General features: G+C 32.2%; 1 protein-coding gene across 9 annotated transcripts in view; it reads right to left on the bottom strand.

Moving 5' to 3' along the window:
- Positions 1-662: 662 nt before the first annotated feature.
- Positions 663-14,408, bottom strand: part of LOC148597672 (uncharacterized) — a 134,185-nt gene continuing 120,439 nt past the window's right edge. For 8 of the 9 annotated variants that reach the window (XM_088560920.1, XM_088560915.1, XM_088560923.1 and 5 more), the window contains 5 exons: positions 12,651-12,900; positions 12,014-12,300; positions 11,252-11,434; positions 9,642-9,781; positions 663-7,345 (listed from right to left, as the gene is read on the bottom strand). In XM_088560920.1, coding sequence (XP_088417046.1) covers positions 7,277-7,345; positions 9,642-9,781; positions 11,252-11,434; positions 12,014-12,300; positions 12,651-12,900 — 929 coding nt within the window. In that variant the 3' untranslated portion in view covers positions 663-7,276. The remainder of the gene's footprint in view (positions 7,346-9,641; positions 9,782-11,251; positions 11,435-12,013; positions 12,301-12,650; positions 12,901-14,408) is intronic. The other variant, XM_088560916.1, reaches the window with a different exon arrangement.

The following is a 14,408-nucleotide window of genomic DNA, read 5'->3' as shown; positions in this document are numbered from 1 at the left end:
AAAGGGAGAAATGTGCAAAAACTTCTTGTTTGTACTCACTTCTCCCATTTGTCGTTGACAGGGCTTTGTAGTAGATTACATTAACAAAAATGTCAATACTGCTATTTTTCAAACTGTACATGATTAACTAAAACTTCTCCAGGCTGAGTCAGATTCTGAATTGTGCTAACACACATAGGGAATTCGAAGGGACTAGAAATTTAGAAAAGGGGATCCAGGCTAATATCTGCTAATTTTTGCCCATATTCAGCACAAATTCCAATGGGGTTTCCAGTCAGGATCCGCCACCACTAACATGAACAACCAACAGGAAGGCATGGCCACACTCTCGACAATTCATTCAAACTTTGAGCCGTCTTCACTTTTTCTCCAATACCAGCTGTATATGGTGAATTCTTGACAGAGACGCAGTAACTGTTACTACTTTTTTAAGGCTTTAATTAAAAGGACCAAGCTTGTTGTGAACTTTTTCAGCATGAGGGGGAAGGGGGTACTCCTGCTGGATCTGCTTACTGATATAGCCACTGCTCCACAGTGAATTAAGTAAGCAACCATGTGAACAAGTACCAAAAAAATTGCAACTTACGGGCATTTTCAAAGGGAGTTACTGCACCTGCAAAAAATACTGAACAGACTGAAATGATACATAAAATAAAGACAAGTTATAATATCATGTTGATTTAATGTAATTGTCCTGAATCCATGAGCTAGGATGTCACAGTCATGACAAAAATAGTGATGATGAAACAATAAACCAACAATGTTAAGGTTATCACATAGTATTTATGTCAAGGTCATTAACTGTTAACATTAACATATATTTAACAAAAGATTTATATACAAATGTATGCTCAGAAATAACAAATAATAACAGACAGATGAAATGATTAATTGATTTACTCCCTTGCCTTAACAACCACAAAGGTAGATAATCACATTCTAAGTTCACAATTGTTTTGCTAAATAATATTTCATTCATTATTTAGAGAATGTTGGTAAGTAGTGAATAGATCTTTTCCCACATAATTGAATCTATTTAATAAAGGAACTGTACCAGAAAGTATTTCACTAACATATTGGAGGTTTGTTAAGACTGTAAACCTAATTCATGTAATACCTTTCATACCTGTTAACCACCCCACAAAAGCAATGAAAAATTTACACTTTTAGATTTGCAGTTTTTTTTTGTAAAAATGACTATACAGCCTTAGAACAATACTAAATAATTGATTTTTTTTTCAATAAAAAAAAATTGATAATTCCCAAATATGAGTCATAAGGGGAGAATCTCCCACAATACTTTTTTTAAAAGTATTCTTTTTGTATAAAAAATTATGTATTCCATGCTTGTCATTCTTCACATTATTTTATTTTACTTTAAACTACAAGAAATTAGGAACCTTTAAAAAAAAATTCTATCCAGTAGTGAAATTTAGAATTTTAATAATTACTTTGGCAAAGAGAAAGAAAATAAATAATAAAAAAAAAACACCATGAAATCACTAAACTCTAAAATGTACAAATGAGGAAATCAAAATAATGACAAAATCTGTTATAAATTAATGTTTGAGGACCTAGATCAGGGCTGATGTTTAATTAAGGCATACATATGTAACATTTGTGGATAACAAGTACAGATCCAACAACACCTTGTGACTGCATCATTTCAAGTACCAGACAGAAATAGAAAACTTATAAATAAAACCTTTAATTATAGAATTTAACTTAACAAAAAATATTTAGAAATAATTCAAAATCTAAAAAAAAAAAAAAAACCAAAAAAAAAAACATATTTTCTAAAATTTTGGAAGATTCAGTAATATTTCCAATAAAGTGGATCACATTTCTACATTGTAAAGGAAGTTAACTCTTCAAAAAAGGTCAAATAATGTTGGATTGTCAAAATAAGTACATGTAATACATTTTAATTTGTAAACTTTGAGAGACCTATTTCAAAATATTTTACCTCATTTGTTAATTTTTTAAACTCAATCTATTCTGCCTCATTTTTACAGATACCTTTTTACTTCTAATGTCAGTTTTCCATATTTTTAATAACATAAGCAGCATCTTTTTTGTATTTCATAGTGGCTAATCATTCAAACATGTCAACACCATATTCTCTTTTATCTGCTTTCAAAAATTGCTTATCTTAGAATTTTTCTATCACTTTGGTGACCAGGCAATCCTTTTTTTTCCTTTTTTTTCAAAATTTCAAAAAAGGATTAATCACTTACCACCATGGTGACTAATAATTCTAGTTTTCCAAATTAATTCCCATTCCTATGAAAAAATCAAATTGATAATAAAACACAACTAAAACATAGAAAAAAATTGAAGTGAAGTTCCATGTAGTTAAAAACGATTAAGATTTGAAGAATTCAAGCAAGCCTTCACATCTCTCCAAATCAGTCTTCTAAGCATCATTTGAAGTTCAGTTGAGTTCATCTCAAAAACAGACACCATGTGAAAGAGAATTACTTCAACATTTCAGCACAGGGGCTTCCTCCCATTGTAAAAGATGCAGCCTTACTAGTACATGTGTAAAAACAGAAGTAGCTACATATTTAGTAGTGGGAGCAACCTCCTTTAATTTCAGTGGTCCCATTCAGTGTATTATGTTCTTTTCAGAAAAAAAATATTAACAGTTTTGTTCTTCTACTGATTCTTCACTCACAACAGATAACTTAAGGAGGTAGACCTACGGTATGGGACATAACTCTTGAAATCAGTGATATGTTTGTATCATATTAAATTTCACAAAGGCCACCAAGCTTTCATTTGAAACAGGATGAAATCAATCCAAGTTACCTTTATGCTTACATGAGAATTATGTAAAATGTTGAATACAAACATTCCAATGATTTGTAAGAATTGTATCCCTTACCCTAGGTCTACCTCCTTAATTAGTACAATTAAAGAAATACACTAGTTTAAAATATTGTCAACAAAAACAAAACTATTTATAGCACTTATCCTTGCAGAGACAATGAAGATTCATTTCTAACTACAGACTGACAGACCCTTGAACTGAATATTAACATGCACATCACTTTCAGAACAATGTTATCAGGATCAGAATTGCCACTGAATTCACATATTCAGATATAATAATTTTTGATATTTTTAGATGTGTAAATACTGTCAAGCTGTTTAAATTATAAGCATTGAATCTTTTACAGCAAGTATTTTACTTATCTCCAGGAAATAGAGTTGGTTTTCCTTTGAATTGATGAATGAAAGTTACCAGATGAAATGCCTTATTTTGTTAACTGGACATTTTATCAGGAGCTTTTAAAATCATTTATCATTTTATTGGTTAATTACCCAAAGATGTTCATCACATGACTGCCATTTAATCAAGAGCAACTCACTTCCCTGAAGTTAACCATTTTACTTGCTGTAACAAACACTAAAATTTTTAATTGATTTTATATTTTTCTCTTGAACACAGCAGACACATATTAAGAAATAGCCTCCAACTAAAAGCTTTTTTTATGTTTTTAGGGTAGCTAAAAAAAAGTCTTCAAATTGACTTATGTGTAATAAGGAAAATGTTGCTGTAATATTAGTGCACTTCCCCCTCTGCTTGAGTCATTGTACAAATACTGTTCATGTGAAATTTGTATTAATTGAGCGTCATGTGAAATTCATAATAACTTTACATGAAATTAACATGATTTTCACCTGAAATTCATGCAAAAGCTCATTTCACATGAACTCCATCACATTTTCTGGACTCAGAAGAAAATTATGGGAAGTAATTTCTGAACTTACAGTATTCTAACTACAAGTCTAAAACCTTGACATATCTAAAATGACAGGATAAAGCAAAACAGAAATTCAACAAAATTATTGAGCATTGATTGACAAACATACCCGTTCATAAAATCACGTCTTTACAATGTACTGTAAATCCAAAAACCTTCGTTTAAGGCCAAAAGAAATAACAGTCTTGATTCCTGCTACCAGTGAGAAAAAAATAAGGTAGGTAGGTAGGTAAGGATATTATTTTATTTTTCAAAAACATTTTACATCGAGTTAATGGGGAAAATCTAAACTTTAACAGTGAAGCAGGAAACAGACATATTATTTTTTGGGGCCTATTACAGAGCAGAAGTTGATAAAGAAACACTAACAGGAAATGGTAATAAAAAAGTACAATATGCAATCATTCTATTTAGTAAATTTAAATCAGAAATTGAGTCAGCAAATACAAAACTTCTGGAGTCAGCACAACTACCATATAACAAGAATTTATGGCCAATTTTGTTGTTTTAAAGTGAACAAGTAAGTTTGGTACAGCAGAAAAAAGTAAAATTAAAATAAAATTTGTCAACAAACAGCAGAAGTATTAAAAAATATTAACAATAATCAGTTTTAAACTTATGCCATAAAATATTAATAAACACCAGGGCCTAGAACTTTAAAATTTATATCACATTGAAAAAAGTAACACACAGTGAATATAAAAACCATTTTAATACATTGGTTCAAGATAGAGAAGGTCTGAGGTCTATTTTAAGACCATTGAAGTGATTCAAGATAGAGGTGGTCTGAGGTCTATTTTAGGACCATTACAGTTGTTCAAGATAGAGAAGGTCTGATGTCTATTTTAGGACCAGTTGAACCTAGGTTACAATCTGTTTCTTTTTATAATACTGTTAAAACCTTGTCATGTAATATTACTGTCTCATACAGATGGAATATAAGTTTTGTCATTGTAACTTTGTAATTGTTGGTTCCTAAAACAAAAAATATATATATAAAAAAAGAATATTTCTGAATTTACAGTAGTCAATTAGGTCGCAGTCAATACCATGGAGTTTTAAAACATGAGAAACGGCTTGAGTCTGAAATTTCTTTATATTCACTTAATACAAAATTCCTTATCAGGTCTCTGTGTGATTTAATGTCAAGATAGGAATATTCCCAAACTGTTAGAATATTCTGACAGTTGTATTATCAAAGACATAGGAATATTCCAAAGCATGAAAGAATATTCCCAAATATGTATGCATATTCTCATACATGCAAAAATTGTCTTAGATAAATTGAAGTACTCTCCAACCTGTCGGGCATTAAACATTGCAAATTTCATAGTGTTGAGGACATGCCTGGACTTACAGTAATATCGATTATAAAAGTTCCAAAGGTAACTTAAAAATCTTTGGGTTAAATGATATCAAATGAGATTCAAAAATATTTTCAGACTCAAGAATTTCTCACATTTTTGTAGCAAAGGCTAATTTGATAGCACATTATGCAAAGGGATGGATGATTCAACAAAAATATACTCAACAGAGATACTCTATCTATCATAGGAATATTTACACAATTTTTTTATGTACAAATATATAATTTTATATACAAAATATTCCAACAACACGATAAATATTCATGTCACAAAATATCACTGTCAAATACTTATCACTAACATTTATATACTTTGAAAGGTAAAAGGTCAAAATGTCAAGGTCATATTTCAACTTGAAAATACTTTCAGGTTAAAATATTCACCCTTAAAAAAAAATGTAATACTTCCTACCTTTAATTTTTTTTCCTGCATGCAGTTCAACACTCATGACATTGACCATTGATTCATAATTATGACATTGACCTTTGACCTTGTTTTCAAGGTTATGTCTACAAATATAAGTCAAGTGATTGTGTACAATAAATTTACATCCTGATTTTCTAATTATATATGCCCTTTACAGAATACAAAGACCAAATAAATGTACAATATCTCATTTTCTACACAAAATTCAATTTAATATTTGGGACTTTCATCAATACCCGTGTGTACAAGTGTTAGCTTCTTTCGAACAATTCGTTGTATCACTTAGTATTTTGATTTGCTTATTTCTATAGCAGCAAAACCATCCCATCTCTGAACATATTAAACCATTAAGACTGATTAGAAAGTGTTTTGCACACAGATGTAGAATTTCGCCCGTTTATTTTTTGTCCAAACACAGCTGCCATATTTTCAAGGCCCTATTTATGGTCACTAAAGATACTCTGGCAGGTATAAATGACTTGTATATGTAAATGACCTGTCACATGATTCTGTTCTTGTCCAATCAATATCCCTGAATCAAGGCAACGCTAAGACAAGAACTGTAGTCCCAGAAGGCAAATAACACATTATTTTGAGCAGTCAGTTTAGTTCCACACTGAGATCACTGAAGTTTGCTTCATATAACTACACTACAAAGTCTTAAAACAAAACTGTAACAAAAAAGAAAACAACTTGTCTAAAGGGAGTCACTCTCTATAGGTTAAAATCTAGGACCTACTAACAAAATAAATCATTATTCCCTGGGTTTTTACATAGAGGCACTTTGTGCAACCCATTCATTCCGTCCTCCTATACTGCTTTAAAAATGGCCATCACAGTTTTCATCACATTTTTAAACAGTAAAATAATTTCCTCTTTAATAAATCCATTTCGATAATGAATAATATAGTCCATTTAGCCTTGTCCTGTAACCCATTTAGGTCAAAGTTCATGGCTAATGCCAAGGTAAAGGTTCAAAGGACAAAACATTGCTCCTACTGGCCAGAACTCAAGTTATTAGCACTATAAGCTACCCATGCTTTTTCATAGACAATCAATATCCACACCACAGTTCTGCTCTCAGTGTCCATGAAATACAAGACTATGATTAGAGTTTGTTTACACAGAATTTGAGTTTCCATGTCTTCAAAGGACTTGCTATGCAAGCAACAAATGAGTGGAATGCATGGCCTGTTTCTTTTTTTTCCTTCCACAAGAGAAAATTGCAGTGTCTTAATTCTATCACTTTTTTCTCTTGTCCACACAACCAATTATCATTCTGTACGGCAGTTAAAGACATGCCGGTCATCTATTTGTAAATAAGAAAAAATATCAAACAATGCCCATGAGTTTTGAAGTACCACATCCTATGACATGATATGTCCCAGGAGATAACTCATATCGTATCCCATCCTAATATACAACAAAGAATCATTTACAGGTCCACTGGTACAGTATCAATATTTGTACAAGTCTTACTCAATCCTTCAGAATAAAGTAACATACTGAACAATGAAGCATTGTAGTACCTACTCCTAAGACACGACTTGAGGAATCACATAATAGCATTGTTGTACCCCTTCCTCAAGTAGAACACAAGAAACCTTACACTTAAATACTGCTGTACCTAACCACTTGACATGACAACAGTAGAAAAGTTATATGAAAATGACGAATGGCACAAGATGAATGGCATCTAAGCTACAGCCTGTGTCATTCTGAGAGTAGCTGCTGTAACAGGCTGTTCTTATGGTCAGGTGGCTTTATATCGTCTACGTTAGTCTGAAAATACAAGATGTTGTTTACATTTAAAAATTTGAATTTAAGTACCAGTCCATATTTAATTAAGCCACTGCCCATGGTAATGGAGATTCATGGTATAGAAAAAAACCTACCAAAAAAAAAAGATTTTTTTTTACTTTATATGCTACATTTTTTACATAATGATTGTTTACGTATTCAGACCTGTATTTACGAGAAGACAATATATTCATCTCCTAACAACCCAAATCAAGATAGATAACTCTTCAATGTGTGACATACATTCATCTCCTAACAACCCAAATCAAGAAAGACAACTCTTTAATGTGTCATACACAAAATATATCATCTCAAAGGTACAACAACAGAATGACAATCTAAGACTGGTCATGTGATCTGTAACTGAGACTGGTTACGTACTCTGTAACCATTCTTGAATTAGAAATTTAAGTGACTTCCATGGGTTTTTGGCATGCATGAATCACTTCCTGACTTTTATGAAGACAGCTACTTATACTCGGCGTCACATAAATAAGATACTGTTCAACTTTGAATAAAAATATTTTCTACGACTTTATTGATACCTACCGTCGTTTAAATTGTCTTAAATGACTTGCTCATTCATTTAACCAAACGGCTTCTCCCCAAACATTGAATCGTTAAATTCTGGTCAGATTTTAATTCTCGGTGCCAATATTTACATTGTAAAAAGTCGGCCATGTTTACAGTGATCGGGTTGCTAGGAGATGTTGTTTACGTTTAAATGGTTTGTCCAAAAACCGAAGAACCCAGAATGCATTTCGGCGTTATTTCGGATATCTCGGATTTATTTTACGTGAACAACGTACAATACCGAGAAGTTGATCAAGCAGACGATTGTCACCAGAGTTCGACGGGAACTTACGAACTTCGTTTGTAAACAAATCGTCCCGTAGAAACCAACATGGCGGATATTAGTATGGGATTTTCCCGTAAGGATTTGTTACGCATGATTTAAGCTAATAAGCGACTTGTTTAGGGAGAAGCCATTTGGTTAAACAAATGAGCAAGTCATTTAAGACAATTTAAACGACGGTAGGTGTCAATTAAGTCGTAGAAAATATTTTTATTCAAATTTTAACAGTATGTTATTTATGTGATGCCGAGTATAATTACAATTAGATCTACTAAGAACTCATTGTTCCATTAAATCACTGCAGGAAGTATCTAATAAATATTGATCTTACTTTCTGTTCAGAGAACTGTTTTTCTTATCAGCCAATCAGATTTCAGCTTTCATGATTTTAAAAGCATTATTTATAGGTAGAAACCTGATGACCCATGAAAAGTCATCTAAACAGGAAGTAGAAAAGAGGATTGTTAGATCCAACATGCAGTGACTGAATGGAACAATCAATTTTAACTAGAATGCTTGTCCATATCATATTCTAATTGAGGTAGATACCATTATATATGTTTCATCCCTATTTTTTTATGAATAAAACAAGTAATTTTAAAAGTAAACCAAAGCTGAAGAAGGTTTGTAAACTTCTATCTTTGTTCAAGTCTAACAAACAGCCAGATTTTTATTGTGCTAGCTATTAAGAAGCAACAACCAGAAGGTAGGCACATCACTGATTTATACCTGTTAACCTTTTGAATGCTCAAAGTGGGACATCTCCCTCTTTTCAGTTTTTCTATAAGGGAGATTTAGCGTGACAACTTCTTATGCAGAAAAAAAGATAACTTTGCTAGAAATCTAAGTGCATAGAAATAAAATTCTATAATAATCTTGTTAATCTACTAAGGGTTTCTAATCAAAATTTGAGGAATTAGTACAATAAAAAGATTAATTATTTGTTGATAGTTTCTCAGTGATTATTATGTTACATAAACATTGTATTTATATCAATTTAAAAAGCCATTTGAGACATAATTTGTGCAATATTTTCTGCTAAAATGACCAAGAGGGAGATTTTTGGGGGAGAAATTTGTGAAAGAGGGATATTGGTGTTTCACATGTGGGAGACTCTAAAAGAGGGAGGATTAACAGGTAAATTGATTATGCCTTCGAAACAACCAGTCATCACATTATTCCCTATGCGCTTGAAGGAAATTTTTAAGTCTTCAGAATAGCTAGAATATGTATCTATACCACAGCCTCCCACTCAAAGCCAGGATGCTACCCTGACACCACCATGGTGGTTATCTATAGATCATATTCTGGTGGGTATCAAACAGTAGGCTACAAACTTACCCTAGGTTCTTTAGAGAACAAACTTACCCTAGGTTCTTTAGAGAACAAACTTACCCTAGGTTCTTTAGAGAACAAACTTACCCTAGGTTCTTTAGAGACAACCTGAACATTTTGTGTATCAATACTAGTGGATCTTTGTAATGGTTGGTTGGGGTTGTTGTTAGGGTTCATCAACTGTTTCCTAAATACTGTACTTGGTATAACCTCATCTGGTTCCTCCACTGAAATTCAAACAAATTGTTATCATTTATAATTGATTATTGCTTATTTTATTGTGTTCACTGATTTTTGTAACCCCTGATTGAAATCTTTAATTTTCTGTTGACTCTCTGACTGTCATATCATCCGCAGACTGCACTGATTTGTAAGGTCGTGACGAAAAGCATAAGGGCTGTTCCAGTAAAATATATGAGGGATTGGGGAAGGCACTTTAATTCTTTGTATATGGGTGGGTGTTCAGGTCTCTTGATAAAATATACTGTTTAATACATAACATCAATAGAACTTCTACAGGTGGCTCCCCTGGTACCTCATATCTTTTGATGGAACAGCCTGTATAGCTTTCATAATGAATGATAACTCAAGTTATTTAATTTCAGCATCATAACAAATGAGCCTCAGCTATATATATCGGTTAACAATGGAACAAAAACATTATTGTATGTTAAACTTTATTCCATCAACCCCAACCCCAACCAAAAGAAAAAAAGCCACTACATTTACTTGAATTAAACAATAACATCCATTAATTACATAGAAACAACTGTGCATTTAATATTGTCATACAGGAACAATATGTTTTATTTTATTCAATTGGTTGTGCAAACACATGATTCTTTACTTACTTAATTACTGTAAATGTATTAACTTTCGTGGTGTACTAATTTTTGCTATTTTTGCAATTGACATAAACCTGCAGAAAATTTTACCTGGGAAATGGATTTTATCACCATATAGCACTAATAATTTTTGTTTGGAAACAGTGAAAATTGACATCTGTGAATATGTTCATTTGATAGAAGCCACAAAAATTAATATGTTTACAATAATTTACATGGTACTGTGAAGGTTGGCCCTTATGTGTAAATAGCAAAGATTTGTGGTTTAAATTCTAAATGAAGTCACAATATATTTCAATTTTAAATACAAAACATTAGTTTCTGAATTAATATTGAAGTCCTTGAATGGTGTAAGCTTCCAACCTAGACTTTCATTCTGTTATGCCTACTCAAAACTCCCCGTTGCCCAATTTCTTCTCCACCCAACCCTCAATATCATTCTGTCATCTCCTCCACCCATCACCTAAAATATCCATGCCTATACACCACAGGATAAAAGTTCATCCCATCCCTATCCCCTATAAACCCCTACCACCAACTCTTAGAACAGAAATTAATCCCATTTCTACCTCCATCACAATATATCTCCACCCCATATACACCATAGGACAGAAAATTCATCCATCCCTACATCCATCATAAATTATCTCCATGACAAATAATACACCATAGGACAGAAAATTCACCCACCCCTACCCCCATCATCAATTATCTCAATGACAAACAATACACCATAGGACAGAAATTTCACCCATCCCTCAGTAACCCCCAACATCAATTATCTCCATGACAAATAATACACCACAGAAAGTTTACCTCATTCATGGGCAGATTCTCTCAATTAATGCATACCTAACTCGATCCTACCTTGACTTTCGACACTGCCATTTTTGGCGAGGGCTTGGAACTTTTCATAGACCTGTTTGGCCTCCTCCCTTTTTCTCTTTAGTACCTCTTCCTCTTTGAGATCCTCGAGGTTCAGTCCTCCACCCATAGTACCTGTCATAACACCATGCTCTTTGGCCATTTCTGTTACTGTAAATAAAAATTATTGTTTGTCTGAGATTAACTCAAGGTTTAATTCAGAAATCAACTTGGTTGAAAAGTTCAATCCCTATCTACTTTTGTTATACTACACAACCATTAGAAGGTAGATAAAAGATCAGTCTCACCTGAAAAGGGTCTATTCTATATAAAACTTTTCAAATAATGATAAAACGATGTTTAATTTTCTGGGTATCAATTTTTTAGCTTATTAAAAATTTCATTAGCTGGTTGAAAGTTGATTTCTGTAGATCAATTAAATTTTACATTCTAAGTAAGAATCTGAATTTGTAGTTCAGTCAAACACTGGTACCATTAAACAGGCAAAAATCATATGATTTTCACATGACAAATAATTTTTGTGACAGATTTCATGTAAATCATTGCTTTAGGTGAATTTTACATGAAGTTTTTATATCAAATTAAGTTATTTTAACTGAAGTGAATTTCAAGTGAAAATCACATGAATGTCATGTAATTCTGGACTTTCACAATTCATGTGGACAATATGCAAACATAGTGATAAATATAAATTTCATATGTTGTGATCAATTCTTCAAAAGTACTCACTTTGTTCTAGAATATCTGATGGTATTTCTGACTCGTAATTAGCCGGCATTAATGTCATCTGCTGCTGCTGGGGGTATGGAGGTAATTGTGATGACTTCATAGATTGTTGCTGGGGTATAGATGTCTGGGAATGAGGTGAGGTCAAAGATTGTTGCCCAGGCGACTGTAATGGGAGGGACTGTGAAGAGTGATGTTGACTCATTTGAGCCATCTGTTTTTCAGATCGGGCATTACAAATGTTCCGTAACTCTTGCTTGACAAAGTCTGATTTGTTCATACTCATTTTGCTGAAAAAGAAAAGAAAAACCAACATGAAACTGAAGGAAATACAGTATAACAGTCAAGAAAATCTGATGCCTTAGTCATTGAAAATTCATGATATTTTAAAATTTCACCTCCAGTGCATTAAAGTATAGCATGAGGCATTTAGAAGGAGGGCAACATGTTAAGTTTACTAACAGAAGAATTTATAAACAGATTGGACAATACAGGCTGTATCTTATTTATAAACAGATTGGACAATACAGGCTGTATCTTATTTATAAACAGATTGGACAATACAGGCCGTATCTTATTTAAGTCATCACATGATTTCCTTCCAAATAAAATCAATTAAAAAATAACATTTTTTCCTTACTTGTCCATGTCCAGTAACTCAAAGTCATTAAACCCATTGTTAGAGGGTGCCATCGAGTTGACCCCTGGGTTCATGTTCTGTACAGGTGAGAGCGATGACATCGGCCCCATTGTCTGGTTGTAAGGTGGACTGATCTGACTTGATGATGGCTGTCGTAAAGAATTATTGGGGGATATGGAACTTGGTGACATCAGCATGGGGTCAGGACTGTTTCCAAATGGACTCTGTGATGTTCTTGGAGATCCTCGCCCTGTGTGAAGACATGTTTTTATTTCAATTAAACTTAATTTTTTTTTAAATATTTATTCTTTGGTTAAATGAAGCCAAATTTTTACAGGTTTCTGTATCTGGCTTCTTTATTTCTAAAGTCCAAAGAAACTGGCATATATTAGTTTTATCCAAATCATTCAAGACTTTATTCTTAAAAATCAAAATACAATTAATTAATTTGAAATAAATGCTGTAATCTGATTGGTTAAAATAATTTTGTTATATTTCAATGGATAAAAAAAATAATTGACATGCTCCTATTCAGTTAAATTCAGAGCTACTTTTCTCATGTTTAAAGAAAAAAATATGTTTTAAAATTAATTTATAAGAATTGGCTATGAAAAAAATTTTTTCTATTGAAAAATAACAAATTTTCCATGCGCATATTTTGTTTATTGCACTTCACACAATAAACAATATGCACATGGAAAATTCATGTTATTTTTCAATAGACAAAATTTTTTTCATAGCCAATTCTTAAATAAACCAAAAAATTAAAGGCAGCTAAAAATTTTGACATACCTGTAAAAATCAGGAACCAGTCAAATTTAAGGCGTAAACATTAAAATGAGATGAAGCATTTTAAACAAGTATGTTTGCCATAGATTATTTTTGTGAAATTGGAAAGCAATAAAAAAACATTCCCCAACAAATAAATCCCCCAACTATGGAACAGCTGTAAGACATAATGAAACTCGCAAAGAAAAAAAAAACCAAAAAAACAAAAAACAAAACAAAAAAGCAAGAAAACTGAATTGATATCCTGAATAACCATGAACTATGATGCAAGCATAAAATCATTAAATCTGATGCATGTATAATGGAATAATAAGTCAGGAAACACATAGCAGCAAAAATGAATCGATATCTTGAAAAAAACAAAATAATGTACCCACAGCCTGAAGTGCCACACATGAGAATCTTATGTTTCAATTTACATATGATTATCATAAGAATTCAGCACCATATCATATCATATGTGGCATATATGGCTGTGTCCATAAAAAAGGGGGGGCATTAATGAAACATTAAGGGATAAACTGCCTTGTAATGGTAAAAAAAAGATGAGGACAAAATGTTCAAAATGGCTTCAAGTGAAAACTGTTTTTTGGATTGTGCTTAAAATTAAACCTAACCTGTATTTTATGGTACTAAACAACTATGTAAAGTTTGAAAAAAAAAATCATTAAACCATTCTTCAGTTATTATCTGGGAACTGCCACATTGACGGTTCAAATGGAATGGCACACAACTTTAAAAAAAAAAAAAAGCCATGTTACATCGTGTGTGTGTGTGTGTGTGTGGAGGGGGGGTAGTGGTGGATATAAATAATTGTGTTAGAGTTTTGTATTCATGTCATGTTTTGGCAAGAATTGAAGTGATTTATTTACAATTTTATTATGATACTAAGCTATAATTTCAGAAAAGACAGGACAAAGTTCACTGAAATGTGGCTAAATCTCCTAGCACATAAGCATGAGATTGTTG

This window comes from Perna viridis, chromosome 14 (assembly GCF_037379345.1).
Source record: "Perna viridis isolate PV_CMFRI_1.1 ecotype Kerala chromosome 14, ASM3737934v1, whole genome shotgun sequence".
NCBI classification, from domain to species: domain Eukaryota; kingdom Metazoa; phylum Mollusca; class Bivalvia; order Mytilida; family Mytilidae; genus Perna; species Perna viridis.
The sequence above is the reverse complement of the archived record's forward strand: the minus strand, read 5'-3'. Positions and strand labels throughout refer to the sequence as shown.